Source organism: Cricetulus griseus (genome assembly GCF_003668045.3).
Source record: "Cricetulus griseus strain 17A/GY chromosome 1 unlocalized genomic scaffold, alternate assembly CriGri-PICRH-1.0 chr1_0, whole genome shotgun sequence".
Lineage (NCBI taxonomy): Eukaryota > Metazoa > Chordata > Mammalia > Rodentia > Cricetidae > Cricetulus > Cricetulus griseus.
Window position 1 is genome coordinate 69,853,242 of NW_023276806.1, and position 23,978 is coordinate 69,877,219.

The following is a 23,978-nucleotide window of genomic DNA, read 5'->3' on the forward strand; positions in this document are numbered from 1 at the left end:
TGCAATGATTTGTTTGGCCAGATGGTGTCACTGTGGCATAAGCAATGAAATTGTAAAAATGACACCGTTGATGTTTTTCTCACTGTAGACGTGTTTTTAATCTGACTTCCTTGGCCTTCTCTGAAAGACCATCCTCCACATCCACATTTCTGTAGAGATGATAATGGAAGTGCTCATATGAGAAATCCCTTTACCAGCACCATAGTCCTTGGCTCATGTATAAGTACCTCTCAAGATAGGGGTGACAGTAATTGTGGTATCTCAGGTACCTCCTCCACCCCTCAGTAAAGACACTATTTTTTTTCCTAAGTAAAATAATTTTTGTTCTTTAAAGTTTAATATTCAGAGAAGTCAGGTTACTCTTCAACTTTTGAACTATATATTACAATGGGTGCTGTTAAAAATTACTAAACAGCAACTGGGTGAATTTGCATAAACCTGCTAATCTCAGTTTAGAGGGTGGAGGCCATTTTCTGCTGCATAGTAAGTTCAAGGCCAGCCTGGATAACATGAAATTGTGTCTTAAAAACAGTAAAAAACAAAATAGAAAGCAAAAATGAGATATGATACATGTTGTTACAGTGTTTGCTAAAAGATGACTAGGCATTTGTAAGTTGTACCTTGAATTAAAGAGAAGCAAACATGAATTACACACGGTTGAAGCTTCTTGTCAATTTAGCTGTGATTGTCCGTTCGGGAAATTCCTCATTAGATATAGCTGAAATGAGGTTTTTTTTTTTTTTTTGTGGAATGTCCAAAACAAAAACACATAGTTTAGACAGTTCCCATCTCTGAACTCTTTAGAAAACCACATATACTACACCATCAAAATTTCCATTTTAATTTAGGGGAGTTAGAATGTAGGGTCTTCAGAACTTAAATTACAGAATACTAGTTCAGTAGAAACTTCTTAGAGATTGTTGGCTCTCACTACTTTATTTTACAATAGGTGGAGGACCCTGGATGCCAAGATGGAATTACTAGCATTACATAGCTATTCCAGAAGCCTATGTGACTGGCTGTAATTGCAATGAGGGGCAAGAATCCTAATTCAAAAAATACTAGGTGTGTAGTAGAGGTATTCAGTAAATGTTTTATGAGTGAATGCTAACTTTTGTTAGAGCTGGCCTAGAAATAAGGCTTCTAGCTCTGGGTGGGGGGCAGTATTATACTTCAGATTGTACCCTTAGTTGTGCTGCTTGGACTGTTGTTTGCTTTTGTGTTGTTGTTTTTTTTTAATATAATATGTGGAAAAATGATAGACTTGGTCAAATAAAGCATGCTGATAAGTGGTTGGAAGAAATATTGCCTGAGAAATTGCTGATCAAACTGAGAGCTGAAAGATAAGCTAGACAGATGAAAGAAGGGTAAGGAGGGTTCCCCTCAGACGCTCCAGTGAAGAGCCTGAGGGAGGTATAAAGACTGTAGGGTTGGCAGGTCACATGGCCAAAGTAGAGAAGGCGTGTGCACTGGGGTGGAGGCATAAATTAAAGTATGAGAAATTACACAGAGATGTATGACCCTGCAAAATCTTACAGCCATGTTAAGAGACTAACTTCTGTAAAAGGCAGTGCAGCGCCACACAAATGTATAAAAAATGGGTTCTCTCAACCAGATTCACAGTTTAGAAAGTTGTGTCTGAGCTGAACATGGTAGTATACACCTTAGATCCCAATGCTGTGGAGACAAGGCAGGAGGATCATGAGTTGGAAATGAGCCTGGACTTCTTAGCAAGTTTAAGGTCACTCTGTGGATGCATAGTCAGACCTGTAAAAACAGAGGGTGGGGGTGTGGGGGGAGAAGGGCAAAGAAAGTTGTTTCTCACTACAGTGTAAAGATTCCATTGCAGGGCTGACAGGACAAGAGACAAGGAACACGAGAATAGTCACCAAGACAAGAGAGGTAAGACTTAGGCTCTGGTAGAGAAAGTAGAACCATTGATGAATGCCAGACTGTTTAAAGAAAGACAAGTGGAAAGCAAAATATATGTAAGGAAACAGAAGAAGAAGCTACTATAGTTTGTAAAATACTTGAAGGATCCTTATATATTATGCTGGCTGAGAAATAGTCCCTCATTAATATTTCCCCTTTTAGCAGACTTAAGATGGGACAATGAATTTTTCTGCAGCTCTGTTCATGAGTTCCAATATTATACACATCATCAAGGGTGTGTTTTTTAAAACATTGGTTGGATATTTTGTGTTCTTTATATATGCTTGTTTCACACGGTTGTTCAAAAATAGATTGCTATGCCAAGTTTCCAATTGTGAATTTAGGTTTTAAATTTCATTTTGAGCCTGAAGAAATGGCTCAGCAGTTATGAGCTCTTGCTGCTCTATAGTGAGGACTAAAGTTTGAATTCTAGCATCTGTGTCAGCGGCTCACAGATGCCTGTAACTATAGCTCCAAGGGCTCCTAGGTATCTCCTGGCTTTCGTAGGTGTGCGCGCATGTGCTCGCATACACACACACACACACACACACACACACACACACACACACACACACACCTCCTAAACTTTTAAAATTTTCATTCTTTCATTTTCTAAGCAGTACTAAAATATGCAAAATAGAGACAAGTTTCCATGGTTTAAAATGATTATACCTTCATAGCTTTGTGAAATCTAATAGTCTGATTTTCTATCATTTAAAATGTACTAAAAATGTATGTGAACCTTATTTGCAGTTTTTGTTAAAGTATCACAATTGCTTATAGGCTAATTAAAACCTTTTTAAGTGTATTGACCTATAGTTTCAGTAGAGACTGAAGCCATTTTAAGGTTTGAATTGAATGTTAGTAACAGAAAAGATGTAAAGTGAGAATTTAGTGATGAACTAACTATTTCTGAAATATACTTTGTAAAATATAGGAATAAATACAGTGGCATTAATTTAACAAGTTAAGCTTTACAGTGCTTTATAACTAAGCACAAAAAAACTGACAAATTATGAAAGAAGGTACATTTGAAAATTTTGTACACTGTAAGGCTATACTGTATTATTTTTGGAAATATAACACCCCCCAAAATAGACAAGTTGACACACTCAGACTTTTATCTCACAAGTTACCCATTCCTCTCTTACATCCCCAGTTGTTTTGTACCATCAGAATTTTGCACCACTGGCCACATGAAGTACTAACATTGTCAGGCTAGAGGCCATTAGTATACTATTTCTTTGGAAGAATTTACACAATGTTCTTTTATAAGAAAATGATTCACATGGCTAATGTTCTTTCAGGTAAGTTCAGCTGTCCCAGTGTATCTGTATACAAGTTGTATACTACTCGTATTAGGACCTTTGTTTATGAAGGAAGTGTTTATTTTGGCCACAGTTTGAGGGTACAGTCTGTCAGCCCAGAGAAGTCACAGCAGCAGAGTCTTGAGGCAGCTGGTCACATTGCACTTACGGTCAGGAAGTAGACAGCAATAAATTTTTAATTTTTTTTAAGTTCTCATATTTTTTCCTAAAGTGAGCTTATTTTTATTCAAAGATGTGTCTAAGAAGTTGGTAAGACTTATGCAAGGTGACAGCCATGAAAAATAGGGAGACTGTGGAAATGAAGTGGATAAAGCAGGATGACTTGTGTCAGATTAAATAGGGATGTTAAAACAGCAGAAAATTATAATAAATAAAAAAGTGAGTTCTGAGTCTTTACATTTTAATCCTATATTGTGTGGGTAAGGGAAAATATAAAGAAAGCATTTCTAAGACATTCGTGGCAGAAGATTTGTGTCTGGCATATGCAAGGTCCTGGTTTCTGTCCCCAGTTCTGAGAGAGAAGGATGGGGAGAGAGAGAAAAGGCACTTATGTCTTTTGTTTATCACTAACCTGTCACTGTAGGAAGCATTCATAGATGTCACATGTACCTCAGAGGTGATTTCAGTTGGAAATCTGATGTAGGAAACCAGACTGACGACCCATGTTTTTCTTCTGCTACACAAGAGACTTGTTGATTTCTTTCTTTGGTTTGGATTTGATATACAGCAGGTACCACAAGACTCAGGGGCTTGAGTTCCTTCGACTCTGCAGAGTGGTATTCTTATCTTAGGAATATATAGGCTCCTGGCTTTTGAGGATCTTCAGAAGTCTTAAGTGACTGCCGGACCACTTCATCTTTCCAGTTCATTTTGGAAACATCTGTTTATGGCAGAATCCCTATCACCACCGAATGAAGTTACTTTTATTGAAATTCATCATCTGTCTACTGGCCTCTTCCTCCTCTTTTGTTTGTTCTCTATACATTTCTTATTTTTAGTATGAAGTGAATTCCTACCCTTTGAAGACTGACTTTTCCTGTATTTTTGTATTCATAGGCAGTTTATGTTATATTTATATTCTAAAATGTGTACTTTCATTTATTATCTTTGAGGCTTGTTCTTGCCATCAAACTCCTGGGCTCAAGTCAAGTTTCTGACTCCCAAGTAGCTGGGCTTAACAAGTATGTGCCACTGCACCCATCTAGTATGTAACATTTTAAAACTTGAAGCTCTCAGACTTAAAAGCTTTTTGTAGGTGTCTTATGTAGAGCCAGTGATATTAGAAGTTAATTATATGGTAGTTTTAAAATACAAGCATGGCCTAATATAATTAAGATGGCATTGTTAAGTGTATTACTTAACGATGGGTCAAGGATGAGTGCTTATAATTCCATGTTTGTGGGGATGATAGGGAGATACACTAATGACTTTGGTGTCTTATACTGTCTTTGTCATTCCTAAAGTAAAAATCACTCATCCTAAATTATATGAACATATATAATCTTCTATTGATCCCACTTCAAACATTCAACAGAGTTCTGTTTATAAATTAATATGAGAGGATATTGTCCTACGTGCTCTTTGTATGTTGTCTGTGAAGAAAGCATTATTAACTCTCAATTATCTCCATTTTATAATAAAGAAACTCAACAAGTTAGAGAAGCTGCCTGGGATCACATGGTCATTAAGTGACTAAGTCAGGTTCCCAGCTCAGGATTATCTGACCGGACCTCAGAGCACATGTTGCAGTCATTGCATCAAACTGATTATTGCTATTTTTTTTTTTTAAGTATTGAATGCACTTGGTATCCGAACTAACTCCTAACTTTACTGATAACCAACGTGCTAAACAGTTTTGTTTTCTTTTTGAGATTCTGCCTGCATCTCTCAATCTAGAAAGCATATTGTATTGCAGAAATAACCTCGACCCTACCACCATATAAATATTCTTCACACAGAAGTTGATAAATGTTTTTGTTTTAGTTACTATTAGTAACAAATCACTTGAGACACACCTTCCTATAATACCAGTGAAGACACTAGTGTGGTGAAATGCCAAGGTTGAAGACTGTAAGATTAAGAAACTGTTCCCAGACATGCTCCCCCCACTTAATGTGTTGTGATAAATCACTCAGTAACTGGTCTAGCTAGAAAGTTACAAGATTTAAGGTTGAATAAGTAGAACTGAAGGTTGAATAAGTAGAACGGAGTTTTTCAAAACTAAGCAAAAATGCCTTAAAAGTAAAGCATGCAGTCACTTATTACAGTAAGAGGAAAGTTTAGGTTTATATACAGCCTACAGATGCTATAAAAACATATTTAGTTTTCTGTTCTTAGGAAGTTAGGATCTTGGGCAATCTTTTGTTGTTGTTGTTGTTGTTGTTTTTGTTTTTTGAGACAGGGTTTCTCAGTGAAATAGTCCTAGTTGAACTAGCTCTGTAGACCAGGCTGGCCTCAAACTCACAGAGATCTGCCTGCTTCTGCCTCCCTAGAGCTGGGATTAAAGGCATGTGCCACCACCACCCAGCAGGGAAATCTTAAGAATGAATTTTAGCTGGGCAGTGGTGCTGTACATCTTTAATCCCAACACACGGGAGACAGAGGCAGGTGGATCTCTGTGAGTTTGAGGCCACCCTGGTCTACCAAGTGAGTTCCAGGACAGCCAGGGCTGTTTCACAGAGAAACCCTGTCTCAAAAACAAACAAAAGACTTTTAAAAATATTTCAGTTATTAAAATGGTTTAGCAGAGTATAAAGGGATAATCATAAGCAGTATCAAGGAATATCCTCAAGTAGGAATAGCTTCAATTCCTGTATGCTAATTATGAATCTGTGTAGTAAGCCAGATATAGTGACACAGGTATAGCTTCAGTTCTTCAGAGGCTGAAGCAGAAGGTTGCAGGTTCAAGGCCAACATGAGGTAGAATAGCAAAGTCCTGTCTCTAAATTAAAATGTGTTTTAAATCTTGTATTTCTTTAAATGCTTAGGGTTACACTAAGGACATTAGTGGTATAGCCTTCAACAGTCTTTAGATCTGGGTACTCAATCTTAATGGCGTTCTAGGGATTCCTCCAGAGGTGATTTCAAAGTAGAGAAAGGCACAAGTTCATGCTTAGTCACCAGATACTATTCCTTAGAAGTCTATCCTCAGGAAATGTTTGCAGTTCTCAAAATAGATTTGGAGCAAACGCTTTTCCCCAGAAGTGCAAGGTTGATAAATTTAGTCATATTTATTATATTTTGGCCACTTTGTATATGTTGCCAAGTTCCACATTGATAACAGTGGAAAGATTCAAGAAAATGAGTTTTGGGTTGCTAAAGCATTGAGCAAAAAAAAACTTAATGGATATATTTAAGGGTAGAGGAATCTCAGGATTCAGAAAGTTCTTCAGCAAGCATTCAAAATCTGTCTTCAAATCATTTTGTCACAGATGTCACTTAACCTATGGTAAAGTATTTTTATTCCAGTAGCAGAGTAGATAGAGTTGCTGAAAATGAGCTGTGTGTTTACCACTGACTTATATCCTGTCTATCTTGTATTGTATTCGTGAAAATTAACCTCTAAATGGTCTGTGATGCCAGTTGTATATAACAGATACTCCACTTACTGTGATACTGAACATGTAACAGATTTTTATCACACATCTTAATTTTAATTATTCCTGAATTTCATTTTTTGGGGAGGGGATTCTACTTCTCTAACTTTAGGTTTGCCTTAGATGTAATATAATGGTATTTAGTTTATCTTGGTCTTGACTTCAGCTTCTAACTCTTTTACGCTGTCCTTACATGTGTCCCAAATTGATATTCTTAAAGTAGTTCTTTCATCAAATCAAGCACATCTGCTGTTCAGAACTCATTTTTTAATTCAATTAGGATTAAACTTCCTATTTTATTTGGCCTTCCTCTAATTCCTGCTCCCCCCATCTCTCAGTGGAGACTTTAGCTGCATTGGCCCTGGAAACTTCCTTGCTGCCCTTCCTGCTTTGACATGATAATGACTGCCCAGAGTTTCCTGCCTCCTCCTGACTGCCCAGAGTTTCCTGCCTCCTCCTCTACAAAGGTCTTTGTTAGACTGAGATGCATCCTGCTTTACCCTCATTCCCATCTCTCCAACCTTCCATGTCCTGATACCTTAAACTGTGATAAGTGTAAAGGTATGTTATATTTGGCATCCATTGTACCTCCTACTAGCAAATCTTGCTGTATTTGATCATCACAGAATGCCATGTTAATTTAAGGATAGAGAAAGAGAAAAATATAATGTAGTTAAAGGCACAATCTGAAATATTATGTGATGTGAGATCTTAGTTACTAAGTTTTTTTTTTTCTTTTATCCAAATGTTACCAAGGATTTGAAGCATTCATTACCATCTGGACTTGGACTCTCAGAAACTCAAATTACATCTCATGGCTTTGATGGTACCAAAGAGGGGGTTATTGAAGCAGGAGCGTCCCAAGGTAAGAACCCACATACTGTAAAGATGACTGACGTGGAGGAGGGGAGCTTCACTAAGTGCCACTTGTATTAAAGAAGAGAAGAGTTGAGCTCTTTAATTCTGTGATGAAAAGTGATCTTTTCTTCAATTAAAATAATTTTAAGAATCGCTTCACCAGTCTGTTTATGAATATATCAGTATGTATAATTTTACTGCTTACCATTCCAGGATACAGCCCATGCTTCAGACACTAGGCACATGCCCTACCACTCATGCACACCTCTTATTTCAGGTTACTACTTAAGGAACACTTTTTAATAATAATTTTTAAATATTGTGAAATCAAGCCGTAAAGTTATTTTGAGGTTAACTTAGATAATTTTAGGTTGTAATCACAAAAATTGTAACTATTGATTTATATAAGTAGGGATTACAGATTTCAAAAGGAATAAGGAAGTGGAGCTTTTATTTTCCTGTGCCTGCCACATAGGAGACCTCCAAGATCACCTCATCGATTAGTCTCAGCCGGTACTCACTCTATGGCATGTTACAGAGACAACTGCAAGCAGTCAGTAAGACAACATCTTCACAGCTCTTCTAGTGCCATGCACAGGGACTGGTTAGCTCTTTCATGTTGAGTTGTGGCAACATACCGAAAGTGTGGCTACTGGGGGAAGCTCATTGAGCACTTAGTGTACAGTATTCCTGTTAGGACTCCACACAGACTTCCTATGAGCACCATCAATATTCTAGACTTAACAGAAGTCTGTAGACACTCAACCTTAACCACACTGTTTGTATGAACAGTTTAGGCCCTGGGCCCAAGCCTTCTGGAGGGAAATTTTAAAAGTCAGCTTCCCAGGATCTGGACAAAGGCCAGTCTTATAAACAGCCTTTTTAAGGACAGGCAATTAGACCTGCCACAGCTCTTTGCTGCACACAATCTGAGAAGCAAGTGTATATCCACATGTATATGCAGATATGTATGTCTATATTTAATTCAAAGAGAATGTTTTGTTTATGACTTTGCCTATAACTTTTTCAGTGGGTTTTGAGTGTAATACTTTCATTAATTCTTTGATATTTCATACATGCGTAAAATATAATTTGATCATCTTCTCCCCTTACTCCTTATCCTAAATTGTCCCAGATCCTCTTCACCCTCTCCCAACTTCCCTTTTATAAAAATAAACAGATGGATAAAAACACTTAGTCCAGAATATATAGTTGCCCGTATATACATGGGTGTGGGGCCATCCACTGATGCATGGTCAACCTACTAGGGCCCGTGGTCTTAAGAATTTGGACTGTCCCTTCCCTAGCATCAACTGTTCAAAGCTAGGGATTAGAGCCTGTGAGCCCCTCCCCTACGTGCTGCAATGTTGGCTGGTTAGGTCTTGTGGAGGCAACAACTGCCAGAGTGTATGAATGCATCAATCCTGTCATATCCAGAAGATTCTGTTTACCTTGGGCCCCACCCAACTCTTTCTGTGATGTTCCCTGAGAATTTGTTTTTAATGAGTAGAAGAAAACCACCAAACATTTGGATCTAGATCTGCAATTAAGTAGCTATAGTTAATATTCAGTGTGAATTGTATTAGTATTTTAATGTGTTGTGGTTTGATACACTAGATCACCTTGCCTTGGCAGTACTCAAATTTCTTGCAGATAACATTAATCTGTCTTTTTATTATATTATTGGCCAGCTCTTTATTTGAGGGCTATTTAGATTCTGAATATATTCTTTGCTATATGGGTGTTAGAAAAAGACCTTTTGGGTGATCCAGTATTTCATTCTGAACTGTAAGGTAAGGAGTAAATGATCGGCTAGTGATGCTATTTTTTTCTTCCACTTGTGTTTTAAAAAGTAAAGCTGTACAAAAGAAGCAAATGCAGTAGTGCCCTCCCCACCCCCCACTTGGTTTTTGGTTTTTCCAGACTAGACAGGATTTCTCTCTGTAACCCTGGCTGTCCTATCGCTCTATAGACCAGGCTTACCTCAAACTGAGAGATCTTCCTGCCTCTGCCTCCAAGATATGTCAATATTTTGAAAGCTCTTGAAAGCAAAAATCAAGACATGGTCATAAAAATAGAGTTTGGGGCCATTGAAATGTCTCAGCAGGTAAAGGTACTTGCCACCAAGCCTGACACCCTGAGTTCTGTTTCTGAGACCTACATCTTGGAGTGAGAGTGCTAACTCCTGCAAACTGTCCTCTGACCACCTAATGTACACCATAACTGTCTACCTCTCTACAATCAATAAGTGTGTGTGTGTGTGTGTGTGTGTGTGTGTGTGTGTGTGTGTGTGTGTATTTAATCTAAAGTAGAAAATATGGTATTAAGGTTAGGAAGATGGTTTGGTTGGTAAAGTGCTCAATGTGCTAGGTAGAGAATTGAGTTTGATCCCCAGAGCCCGCACTAAAATGCCAGGCATGCCCCAGAGCCAGGAGGAATAGACTCCAACCTTGTCAGTTCAATGAGAAACTCTATCTCAAAATATAAGATGGACAGTATCTAAGAAGGAACAATAACCGAGGAGTCCTGGTTTCCACAGGTGTGCGCGTACTCACACGCACACACATAGACACACAGACATACATGATAGGCAAATGCAATCTCAGCTTCATTCTCAAGAGTAGCATTCTCATGTAGAGTTCTTTGACTTTGAAAGGGTTGACTAAATGCCTAAAATTATGATTGCTTATTGGCCAGCCTTACATAATTTGACATCATTTTTTACTAATCACTACTTATTTATTTTATTTATTACATTTTGTAGCACTGGGAGTTGAACTCAGGACATATTAGGCAAGTGCTCTACCATTAGGCTACATCCCAGCCCCAATTTCAAATTTTAAGTGTCAACATGATGTTTTGAGTTACACTGGTAGGCCAAAGAGAGACACTTCAGAGTGTTTTATGGCTTAGCAACAGTAGCAGGTGGAAGAGCTCTGATGAACTCAACTAGTGGGTTTGCAGAAGGCTCTTTATTGTTACCCAAAAGGTACTTTTAGCAAGTCAATTTAAGCATACCAAAACCTCCTCTCCATCTTGGAGTTTGTCCAAGGAACCACCACCTGAGCAACTCTAAGTCTTATGAGACCTCCTGGTTTTTGAGGTATGTCTGGAGACCAAGCCATGCAAAGGCTCTGTGAATCCTTCCAGAAGAGTAACTTAGATAACAATCCCTGACTATTTACAGAAGGTTACTTCAAAGCCTAGCTGCCATCCCTCTGGAACTCATACCAGATACAATGGCTCTGTTCAGTTTCTCACCACAAAAAACAAATGTGTTATTTAGATATTTTAATTATTTTAATGAAATTATTTGTCTAACATTTGATTTAACCTTTCCCCCTGTAACAGGATTTAGAGTAATTGGACTAAAATGCCTATTATAATTTGTAGTATATGACCATTAAAATGCTAACTAGTTTCACTTGTAAATATACTCTAATACTTAGTTAAGTATATTTTATGCTAATGGGATTAATTTATCTCTTTGGACTGGGTTTATAAAGCTTATTTTACCATGAAATGCATTATTGGTCAGCATATTCATAGAAGAATTCTGTGTACTTGCACTAGTTCAGCACTCACTGGAAAGGCACAGTTGTCATAAGGGCATTTGTTTTAAGACATGGGAAGGAATGACATGCTGCTGGAAACTTGGCAAGTAAATCTGAGAGAAAGTAATGAGGAATTAGGTCATTGTTAGCTGTCTGGACAAAAGGCTGAAACATTACTTGGGATACAGACTTTTTATTACTATAAGATAATTAATAATAGACTTTTCCATTTGTTCCTAAAGTTAAAAAATTATCCCTAAATATAACTTAAAGACAACAACAAATATTGAAACCTGGTCAACAACAAAATGCGGCAGAATCAATAACAGCACATACCAAAAGTAAATCCAAGCTCCTAACAAGGATGTATGCTTGGTCCCAAAGATTTCTTTTAATGAGAGTTCTAATTGTTGCATCTGCCTGGATTTCTGTTGAGAGCAAATTGGCTAATTCCTCCAGACTTAGTTAGCAAGATCGTGAAGTTTTGTTTTCTGTTTTTTTTCTTTTGGGAGAGAGGGTCTTACAGGTTAGGTGTAGTTTAGGTTGGCCTAAAATCACAATCCTACCTCAGGCATGTGTTCTGGGTCCTAGGAATAGAGGTGTATACCAACATGTCCAGTTTTAAGACTTTGGATTGTTAAAGAGTTTTTTGTGGGTATTGATGAGCACTTTTGATAGCTAAATTTAGTTGGGAGGGCTAATTTAAACTACACTAGTGTCAAGGCTTACAGTTCTGAAAATATGGAAAAATGGAGGTTACCTTTGAAGGTTAGGCCCCATCGTTTGCCATTTTAGTATGGAAGTTGTATCGTTTGTTACATATATTATACACATGTCATGTTGTGTTGTGACATTGTTTCTTACAGAGATTAATGAACTGTAATAATCAGAACAACAGAGCTCTGTTCTTGAGGTCATCAGACATGTAACTCTAGTCGTTGTTTCCTTGTATTTACTACTTCCTTAGGATGGGAACCCTGTGCCTTGGATAATAGAGATATGGCCTTTGTATACCATGATTTTAGACTGGAATAGCCTATTGAAATGTTTTTCAACTCAGCAAGTAACTTGTAGATAGAGCTTTTGTGTTTAATTTGATAATGGAGATCCTGTGGTGCAGATTGAACTTTCCCCGTACAAACTGTTTAACCTCCTGAGCCTCATTGCTCATAAAATTTATTGTGAGTGTTCAGGCCAATTGATTTCTGTCAGCCAGTCTGGTTTTAAGTTTTGAAAGTCAGTAAATTTAAAAGAGACAGATATCTGTACTTTAAATAATAGCGGTCGTCTATTCAGGTCTGTTTTATGCTTGAATTCAATGTAAGCATTTTTTCATAGTACTACAACCAAAGGCTGTCTTCATTAGGACTTTGTTTATACTGATTCTTTCCTGTCGTGAATGAATTTAGTATAATTTTTTCCAGAAAACTGGACAAGATTGTACTTAAAATAATAGTTCATTATAGGCATTGTAAATAGTCTCAGCTAGAGCTGGAGAGATGGCTCAGTGAGTAAGAGCACTTGCCTTGCAAACATGAGGATCTGAATTTGAATCTCTAGCACCCATGGAAAAGCCCAGACATGGCTTCTTGTGCCTGTAACTCCAGTGCTGGGGAGATGGTGGGGGGAGGGTACATGGAGACAAGACCACTGGGGCTTGCTGGCTGCCAGCATGGCTTCAGGTTCATCGAGAGAATTAAGCTATCTCAAGATGCAAATCTAAGAGTGATGGAGTGGGACACCTGGCATGCTCCTCCAGTTGCCATGCATGCATGTGTGCACATTTACTATGTTGATACTCAGAGATATGTATGTACAAATTAGTAGAGAAAATCAAATATTCACAGCTACACATTGAAAGAATTTCTCATGTGTTTAATGACTGTTCTCCTTAACTTGATTTAATATGTTGCCTTAGCAATAATGATGGGTAGCATTCCTTTTTTAAAAATGGCATTTGTTGTTTTGTGTGTATATGTATGTGGGTGTGAATGCTGCAGTGGATGCATGCGGAAGTCAGAAGACAGTTTGTGAGAATCAGCTTTCTACTTCTACATGGATTCCAGGGTCCAAACTCAGGGTGTCAGGCTTAGGAGCAAGTGCTTCAACCTGCTGAGCCATCTCATCAGCATGGCAGAGAATATTTTTTTTTATTTTTTTAGAAGACCACAGAGGCTCAGAGATATTAAGTAAGTTGTACGAGTGTTCCTGTTATTATGTGATAGACAGAACCAGAATTTCATACCCAGAATTAGAATTTAAAGCTTGGCTGTGTTTTACCTGAAAATTGTTTTCTTGCTTTGTTCTCAAACTTGACTGTTTGAGACTCTCCCAAGTAGCCTTCAAAGCAACAGGTACATTTGTGCTGAGAAGCAGTGGATCTTTTTTTGGTTTTTCGAGACAGGGTTTCTCTGTGTAGCTTTGGAGCCTATCCTGGCAACTCGCTCTGGCCTCAAACTCACAGATATCTGCCTGCCTCTGCCTCCCAAGTGCTGGGATTAAAGGCATGCGCCACCAAAGCCCGGCAAAGCAGTGGATCTTGAGAGAGTCCTAGGAATGATTCTCACGGACACTCGGGAAACATGGCACCAGCAGTTCTGGAAGTTCCCAGGACCTAGAGTTCACCATGGGCCTTGTGGTACCACAGCTCCTGGTTCAGTAGGCGTGAGCATCTGCATTTCAACAGGCCTCGGGGTGACTGGGTGGCTGAGGGCACCTTGTATTCCCAGCATGAATAGCAGTAGTCTGCACTGCATCACACTTGGTTTATGATTGGGAAAACTTGGCGACAGTTCCTACAAAGGCTGTAATTCTTACAAAAGGGCACGCTTCATTCACATTTTTGTAAAAAGTATTAAAATATGCTTCAGTATTCCTTTCTATACCTAAGCCTTTTCTTCATAGTATATACTGGGAAGTTATGAGATATATATTGAAACTATAAATTATTTAACTCAAGGACTTTCATGTGATTTGGTTTTGAAAACATCAGACTCCAGGGAAACTTGTTTAGATATGATCTTGCCAATTCTTTTACATAGTGAGGTGGTTTGTTTGGTTTTGATAGACTAATGACAGGTTTGTATAGAATTCAGCCCCTAGCATACTATTAGTCCTTTCCTGCAGGAGAACAAGCATATTAATTGTAATCTTAATTGCAGTGTTTGCCCATGTTAAAGGAATTGACACTCAATCTCTGTTCAAAATGTCTGACATATGGAGGAGGAAGTGGATTTTCACAGTTTAATGTCTGCCCTTTCCAGGTCCCTCAGCGCCACCTTTGCCATCTGTTCTGTCTCCCAGCAGGGTTGCAGCTAGTCAACTGGCTCAACAAGGAGGTGATCTAACTGTTCCTGCAGGTATTCACGGCACAGACTGAATGAGCCTCTCCTGCTGATGCCAACCTAACTCAGTTTCATAATTACTCACTCTGTGTTTGTAGGCGTGTGCTCCTCTGGCTGTTACTGTTGCTGCTGCTGCTGCTGCTGCTGCATTCTCTAATGATAAGAGAAGTCATCTTTCTAGCCATCGCCTGTCTTTTCAAAACAAATGGATGCATCTTAAAACCTGAAATTTAATGATTTTTAAATGTGAAAACATAGTAAAATATATTTGGTTTAGTTCATTCTCTCTTTTTTTCTGGCTGGTACAGGCCCACTTATTTGATCCTAACCTCTCAGCTTTGCAGCTCTGCCCTCCTTGCAAACCTAAAGGGAGCTTTGGGAGTCATGTTATTATTGAGAATGGATGGGTCAAGTGAAAAGGTTGTGTATTCTTGTCAGCCTCAGCATACAGATAGTTTGTAGCTTGCAACAAAATACTGAAAAATAGGCTGGATTTAGTAGTGCTTGATTGTAATCTCAGCACTGGGAAGGTGGAGGATGAAGCGTTTAAGGCTAACCTGGACCACATAGGAGAGACTCCCAAAATCAAAACATGAAACGAAAAGAAATGGAAAAACAAACCACACATTTCTTTTTGTATGGCATTAACATTTTATTTACTTATTTTTGCATTGCTCTGATTCTTACATCTATGTTAAAGCTATCCTAAAAGCTAATCTGGCTGTTGGAATAAGGTGGGGGAAGAAAATTTATACTCACCCTGATTTTTGGGGTGTGTGTGAGTACATGCGCATGTGTGGTCCAAAGGTCAACCTTAGTTGCCCTTCACCGGCCCTCTCTGCCTTTACCTTTTGGGGCCAGTGTCTTTCACTAAGCCTGCAGCTTATCAAATCTGTTAGGCTGGCTGACCAATGAACTCCAGGAAGCCCCTCGCCACCATCTGTGCTGGGGTTACCAACCTGCACCACCACACCCAGCTTTTTACATGGGTGCTAGGGATTTGAACATGAGTCCTGGTGCTAGTGTACCAGGCACTTTACAGAATAAGCAATCTGCCCAGACCAGCCAGATTTTTGTTGGTTTTTGTTTTTTAAGATAAGTTTGCCACAGATTTCATTTCTTAAAGTGAGACAAACCACGTGTTTGTTTAATGGACAGAATATTTGTAAGCAATTAGAAAATTATCCTGCATGGTTCTAGAGGCTCTAGTCTTTCACACAGTAGGGACCTTTGTATTTTTTTTATGTTTAAATAGTTCAGTTTGAATAGCATCAGGCTTCATTTTCTCTTTTGTCTTTTGTTATGATCATGCAGGTGGCCAGAGAACACACACAAAAGGTGGACCAGTTATTCTAGCAGATGAAATTAAAAATCCTGCAATGGAAAAGTTAGAGCTTGTTAGAAAATGGAGTCTCAACACATACAAGGTTTGTAATTTTTAAATATTTCCACCCTAACTGTCTCTAAGACTTTCCATTTATAAGTTATGTTATTCCCATTATCATATTTATTATGCTTATACAAACATATGAAAAATAATACTGCCTTCACATGAATATGCAATTTGGAAATAAAATATTTGTTTCATTATTTATCTTTACATATAATTTAAAATTTAGTACAAAGCAATTTTAAGAACACTTACTAAAACATTTAACTCTGACAAATAATACACCTATTTAAAAGAAGACAAAACAAAACAAAACAAAACCCAGTGTTCATGCATGCCTATAATTCTAGCACTTAGGAGGCCAAGGCAGGAGAGTTGTCGAAACTTCCAGGCCAGTCAGGGCTACATAGAGAAATGCTGTCTCAACACAGAAAGACAGACAGACAGACAGACAGACAGACAGACAGACAGACAGACACACACACACACACACACACACACACACACACACACACACACACACACGTTCTTAGAATATCTTTAACTAAAGAACTACTGTAGTGGTACTCACTCCCTCTCCTTTTTTGATAATTCACTTACTTCTTAAGAGACACAGTCTCATTTTGTTGGCCTGTCTGGGCTTCCCTTTCTGGGATCAAGGGATCCTTTGACTTCAGCCTCCTGAGTTATAAGGACTACAGGCTCATGTCCCTGAATGTGACCTTTTCTTGGTATTTTATAACAGACTAGTTCTCCAAAGTTGGAAACTGATTTTGTAATAATTCTTAACTGTACAGGCAGCACCAGATTATAAATTCAGCATGGCTGTTTGCATTATTTCCCTAATGATGTCAGCAAAACAAGCCAATTTTTAAATCTACAGCACATTTGATCCATTACAAATGTCCAAGCCACAAATCCACTTAGTACATGTGAATCTTAATAGGGATCAGACCTACAAGACATGGAATACTTAGATGAAAAATTCCAACAGCTCAGACTATAGCATGAGCTTTGTGTTTTGAGTTGGCTATGGGTCTAGTGGTTGCCAAATCAAAATTGCCTACATTTTTTACACATAGCAGTTTTTCTCTAACATGTTTTCTCAAGACTAAAGCAGGGTGAAGTTATTCTTTCAGTTAATAATTTTAAAATACAACCTGAAACCCTCTTTAAAAAATACAAGCTTTCTTGCAGTATGGGGTGTTTCTTGAACTTGTATATTCTAAGTCAGCACTCTATAACAAGTTTTCTTAATGTTTTTAAGATTTATTTATTTTGTTTTTTGTATGAGTGTTTTGCCTGCATGTAAATATGTGTACCATGTGTGTGCTATGTGCCTATCAGGAGAGGACAGCGTATCTCCTGGAACTGGAGTTCTAGATGGATGGATCCCATGCGGATACTGGGAACTGAAACTAGGCCCTCTGCAAGAGCAACAAATGTTCTTAACTACTGGACCATCTTTCCAGCCCCCAAAATTTTCTTAATAAGATAACAGTGCTTTGAAATCTACACGAATCTTCCCAGAAGTTTATGTCATCATGTCACCTGAGAAATGCTGGTGGTAGTCTGCAAAAAGTGCTGCCTACATTCGCAGTTCTTCTCACACAGGGCATTCCTTATAAGTCCTTGCCCTTCTGTTCTCAGGGGTAGGGATATATGATTTCTGCCTTTATGTCCTCTCGTAATACAACTGTTGATTAATTGCAAATCTTCATCCCTTCTTGTTGATCTACATATCTAATCAGTCATTAAATCCTGTGGACTCCCTTTGTTTTCTTCTACTTTTTCTGTTCCAGCTTTCACAGTCCTAGTCAGTGTTTATTACTCTTTCACTATTGCTACAACTTACCAACCAGCTCTCTTGGACTGGCGTGGTCACTTTTACTTTAAATTTCCTCGGCAGATCCCCATTATCTGTAGAAATGGCATGACTCTTACCCACCTTACCGACTTACTGCTTTTGTCTGCAGATTCCATCAGTCCCAAATTACCCAGGAATCTTCTGAGGTCAATTGTCTTCTCATGCTTCTGTAACTTCAGGAGGGTGTTTTGCCAGCTGTTTGGAATTCCCCTTCCTTTCATTCGTGTAATTTTCATACCACACTGAGCTTCATTTAAAAAAAAATATTTTCACAAAAAATTTTATTATAGACTAGGAAAAGAAACAAAAATAGGCCAATAAAAATAAATAAATAAGACAGAGTATTAACCTTTATTTGTTAACCTAATATTCAACTACTTCAGATGAAAGTAAGGAAATTAATTTGAGAAGGTGGATTGAAGACCTCAAGTGGAAGTTCCTTCTGGTGTGTGTTTGTTTTAGTCTATCTGTCCATGCTGCCTTCCTTCCTGCCTCTTTGAGACAGGGTCTTGCTGTATTGCCCTGTTTGAAATATTTTTCCTTTCCTTGTTTACCCCCTCATCCCCCATAAAAATCTCAGTTTCAAGCTTTCAGAGGTGACATCTTTCCTAAATATGAAATGCTATTTTAAAGTCATCCTTTAAATTCTGAAGCAGTTTCCATTAGTGTTCTCCCCAGCAAATCCATCACCTCTGTCTTTGAGCCAGTGTCTTTCAACTTTCCGTCACAATTTTTCTTGTTGGCGTTGTCCCATTCCTTCATTGGCTGACCATTTCCCGTTTATTTCCCCTTTAGGCTGGCTTCCTTCTGTGTTTTGTCTTAATGACCTTTGTATCTGTGAATTGGTGAATCTGTGAATTTGTTCTTTTCCTTGTACTTAAATGTTTGTTTGTCACCACAGCAAAGCTCTCTGTGATATTTAAATAATCAGAGTGCTCTTGTCAGTTCTTGAGCCAGCAGGATGGCGCCTCATGGTATGCAGTGTACTGCATATCGTTTCGTTTCCCCCATTCTCCTCAGTTAGGAGATGCACACAGTTCAGTGTTTTTCTATGCTTTTAAACTTGCCGGCTTTTTAGCAAGTTAGCTTATTTGGAAGCCATTATCTCCTGAATGATTTTCTGGGGGGTGGGGAGGACAAGATCTTGGTAGGTAGCTTGGGACTTGCTATGTAGATAGAAGAGCTGGTCTCAGATTCAGAGATCTGCCTGCCTCTGCCAGATAGCTCTAGGGTTAACGGTGTGCACCACCACTCCCTGACTAAATGATTTCTTTATATGGGAAATTTTGATCCTTTTATTGTTAAATAGTTTCCATTTTCAAAGATTTTTGAGGAAAGGTAGAGAAATCATTCTTTTTATAAACTTGCCATGTAATGTGTTCTAGTCTTCAGTTTTGTATTTTAATTTCAGAATGTTTCAGGGATTATGTCAGAAAGTACCTGAGTCCCCAAATACTGGAGGAATGAGTAACAGCTGTGTATCTTCTTTACAAAACTGTAGGTACCCTCTAGTACTTTCAGTTTTTATTATTTGGATTTTTTTTTTAAATCTACAGTTACCTCATGTAGGCTTTGTAAATACAGCTTCAAAGTTTACTTAATGTGCCCAAACTTATCTCAGTTTGTCTCATAATCAATATCTTACTTTTTTTCTACTGCTGTAGTTGCAGGAAATAAAAAGCATTTCTTCATTTGATCTTGACCCAAGCACCTGCTTGTGAACATTCTTTTTTTTTTTTTTGGGGGGGGGGGGAGGTCACTTGCACAACAGAATATTCATGTTGTGCTAACTACAACCTTAGTCAATGAATTCTGGCTTCTTGACTCTCAACAGATTTCCATATCTGGTTGCAGTGGAAGGCAATATGCTTTGGCTTGCAAATAAAGTGAAAGTCTCTAATAGAGGAACTCTGGGAATGAGTGCCATCTCTTTTGTCTTGTTACAGTTTCAGATACCATATTTTGTCAGTGTTTTTCTCCTTAAAATCAGTGTCTCCAGTTAACCGTTCTATTTTGATTTTCATCTCCTAGAATGGTATTTATTTATTTGGTGTGTGTGTGTGAGTGTGTGAATGAGTGTGTTCTTCATGCCATAGTGCATCTGTGGAGGTTAGAGAACAACTTGCTGGAGTTGGTTCTCTCATTCCACCAGGAGTGTCCTAGGAATCAGACTCATCACCAGGCTTGGCAGTAAGCACCTTTACTTGCTGTTAATCCTGTTGCCTCCGGGGATTTTATGTGGCTCTGGCCGTAAGAGAATAAAGAAAAGACAAAAATACAGATACACAGAAAAGCTGGGTTGGGGTGGACTGGGCTCTCTGATGAAGGAACCTCAGCACCTCAGAAGCACATTCGTTATATAGAATTAAAAAAGGAGGCTGGGTTATTGCCTACCAATAAGCAAGGAGGCAGGGCTTTATTGAGCTAGATCAAGGACACTGGTTTGTTGTTGTCTTTTACTCTCCTTACTCTTTGGGGAGCCCGACACGAACTCCCAATTTCTTATAAATTCCGGCCTTATGGTCTCAAACTCGCAGAGATCTGCCTGCCTCTGCCTCCCGAGTGGTGGGATTAAAGGTGTGCGCCACCATCTACCTTTTGTCTCTGGGCTTTTACCTTTTCTTACTTCTGTGTCTTACTTTCACTCTTACTCCACAGGTGGCTGGCCCCTAGTGTCCTCCTCTCCTTGTTCTCTTGCTCCTCCTTTTCTCATTTCTTTTCCTCTTCCCGGATTTCTCCTCCTGCCTGCCAGCCCCGCCTACCCTTTCTCCTGCTTGGCTACTGGCTGTTCAGCTCTTTTTTAGACCATCAGGTGTTTTAGATAGGCAAAGTAACACAGCTTCACAGAGTTAAACAAATGCAGTGTAAAAGAATGCAACTCATCTTTGCATCATTAAAACAAATGTTCTACAGCATAAACAAATGTAACACATCTTAAAAATGATTTCCCACAGCACACTGGTGTAGCTAGCTAATCACAATAGGAACAGTCTTTATAGGGGAGCAGTTTCCAGGCTGTGAACATCAAGGGTGGGAATCCATGTGGACATTTTCTGCACATATATCAAGATCCACACACAGACCAGAGGGCGAGGATTTTTCATCCTCTAAGCCTCCCTCCGGGAGAAAAGGCTTTGCCATTTTCCTTTGGGTCAGAGCCTCTGGGGTCCTTGACCTGGCTGTGCACATATTCACTCAGGTCTTCCTCCACTCACCATGTCTTGTAACCTTGGAAGATGTAATAAACAGTGTAAGTTATGGTACTTACTTACTACCACCTTTTGTTGCTGCTGCTGTTGTCTTGGGGTGTTTTATTTGCTTGTTTGTATTATTTTTTATTTTTATTTTTATTAGTTCAAATTAGGAACAAGCTTGTTTCACATATCAATCCCTTCTCCCTCTCCCTCCCCTATCCCCCCACCTCCGACCTACATCCCACCCCATCCACCCTCCACTCCCCAGGCAGGGTAGGACCCTCCACAGAGGCTCTGCAAAGTCCACCACATCATCCTGGGCCAGGCCTAGGCCCTCCCCCATGTGTCCAGGCCAAGAGTGTATCCCTTCATCGGATGGGCTCTCAAAGTCCCTTCTTACACCAGGGAAAAATACTAATCCACTACCAGGGGCCCCTTAGAGTACGGAGGCCTCCTCATTGACATCCATGTTCAGGGGTCTGGATCAGTCCTGTGCTGGCCTCCCAGACAGCAGTCTGGGGTCGATGTGCTCCCCTTTGTTCAGGCCAGCTGTTTCTGTGGGTTTCACCAGCCTGGTACCAACCCTTTATATATTCATTCCTCCCTCTCTGCAACTAAGTTCCAGAGTTCAGTTCAGCATATATCTGTGGATGACTGCCTCTGCTTCCATCAGCCACTGGATGAGGGCTCTGAGGCTTTGGCACCCGCCACAGGAACTGTATTATTTTTTTAAGATAGGGTCACATGTATGCTTGACTGGCCTTGATCAGAACTCCTGATCTTTTAGCTTTCCGGCGTGCCACCACATCTGTTTTTTTTTAATTACTTTTTAAAGATATTTTTTCTATTTTTAATGATGAAGAACACAGTACCTTACACAGTTATTTTTTGATGAAATACAATTTTTATTTTTGTAAAAAATTATTACTAGAAAACTTTCTTGTTCTCTGAAGTTGGTTACATTTTTTAAAAGTGTATGTTTATGAGACAGAATAGAATAACAGTTTAATACTATGCTGAACTTGGGGAATTTCTAATCTCTTTTCCCTATCTTCTTCCTGTTCACCTCCCACGGCATGGATTATTTAAGGTGAAGATAGAAAAGTAACCAGTAAGAGAGTAACATCTTGGCAGTCATTGTTTTCTCTATTTACAATCATGCTGTTCTATGAAACTGTCAGGTATCCCTGTTGCTTTAAATACTTTACCAAGCATAATAAACTTGAAATAAGATTATGTGGGTAGTCATTTGGCAATATATAAGCTAGCTAGGTGTATGCCAGAACTACTTTAGCTTAGTAATGGTTTTTAGACAGGCCTGTAAATATACTTCCTTAGTCCTGGAAAGTGGAATACTATTCAGCTGGCTAACTAGTTCACATGTGTTATAGAACTGGTACAATCAATGTAGTATAGTATTTTTCATTGCTGCATTATTATCTTTTTTTCTTCCTAAACAAAGTCCATCTTTCTACTTTTAGTGTACCCGGCAAATTATATCTGAGAAACTAGGCCGAGGCTCAAGAACTGTGGACCTTGAACTTGAAGCTCAGATTGATATATTAAGAGATAATAAGAAAAAATATGAAAACATTTTGAAACTGGCTCAGACATTGGCGACACAGCTCTTCCAGATGGTGCATACCCAAAAGCAACTTGGAGATGCATTTGCTGACCTGAGTTTGAAGTCTCTAGAACTCCATGTAAGATTATTTAAAATAACTCTTAGGGTTTGTGGGTGTGAGGTTGCTAATAGAAGTTTTTGGAGAGGTAAGTTTTCCATTTGTGATATGCTAAACTGTTAGTAAAATTGTCATTATTGTGTTTGTTTGGGCTGGACATTGAACCCAATGGCAATGTATATTCCCAAACCCTAATGTAAATGGATTTTGAAGCATTCTTAAGATGTCATACAATCTTTAAGAAGACCTAGATGACTCTGTCAATGTAATGGTCTGTTTGCACCTGGAATAGATGTCAGCTGGAGGTTCTAGAGAGTAAGAAGGAAAAAGATTACCAGCCTGCCCAAGCCTACAAAGAATCATAACTATGTATGATTCTTCGTGGTATCTTAGTTAGGGTTTCTATTGCTGTGAAGAGACACCATGACCCCAGCAACTCTTATAAAGGAAAACATTTAATTGTAGTGGCTCATTTACAGTTCAGAGGTTCAGTCCATTATCACCATGGTGGGACATGGTGGCATGTAAGGCAGACATGGTGTTGTTGTACAGGTAGACATGGTACAGCTGAGAGCCCTACATCTTGCAGGCAACAGGAAGTACACTGAGTGTCACATTGAAACGAGCAAAAGGGACCTCAAGGCCCACCCTCATAGTGACACACTTCCTCTGCCAAGGCCACACCTACTTCCACAAGGTCATACCTCTTAATAATGCCACTCCCTAGGGTGGGGGTGGGGGAGTGGGGGGGGCACAACTTTCAAACCATCACAGGTGGGGTTAGGCACTTACTATGAAAGCATCTTTCCAGTCTTGAAATACGTTGATCACTTGTTTGAGTGGACTTGTGTACATTTACTCAATTAAAATAAATAAATAAATTAGATTTAGCTCTGGGGTGCAACTCAGAAGTTTAGCATTTCCAAGGCAGACATTTAGAATGAAGGTCTTATTTTTAGTGTTTATCTCCACAAATAATTGAGCAGAACATTTTGTTTTGTTTTGTTTTAAGACAAAGTCTCTAGCCCAAGCTAGCTCCCTATACAACCAAGGATGACTTGGGACTTGTGATCCTCTTGCCTCTGCTTTCTGAATGTTGGAATTTACATGTGTGTACTGCCATGCTCTGTTTATATGCTGCTGGAGCTCAGACCCAGGGATGGTGCATGCTTGGCATTCACTGTACTGCTGCATCCCAAGCCCCACAAAATATTCTTGAGAATTTCTTTTACT

The 23,978-nt window shown here is 38.9% G+C and overlaps 1 protein-coding gene across 8 annotated transcripts in view; it reads left to right on the plus strand.

Moving 5' to 3' along the window:
• The window catches only part of Arfip1 (ADP ribosylation factor interacting protein 1), an 87,769-nt gene that overhangs the window by 34,472 nt on the left and 29,319 nt on the right, over positions 1-23,978 (plus strand). For 5 of the 8 annotated variants that reach the window (XM_027392968.2, XM_027392966.2, XM_027392965.2 and 2 more), the window contains 4 exons: positions 7,613-7,721; positions 14,532-14,627; positions 15,927-16,039; positions 22,545-22,766. In XM_027392968.2, coding sequence (XP_027248769.1) covers positions 7,613-7,721; positions 14,532-14,627; positions 15,927-16,039; positions 22,545-22,766 — 540 coding nt within the window. The remainder of the gene's footprint in view (positions 1-7,612; positions 7,722-14,531; positions 14,628-15,926; positions 16,040-22,544; positions 22,767-23,978) is intronic. The other 3 variants (XM_027392971.2, XM_027392972.2, XM_035450839.1) reach the window with 2 other exon arrangements.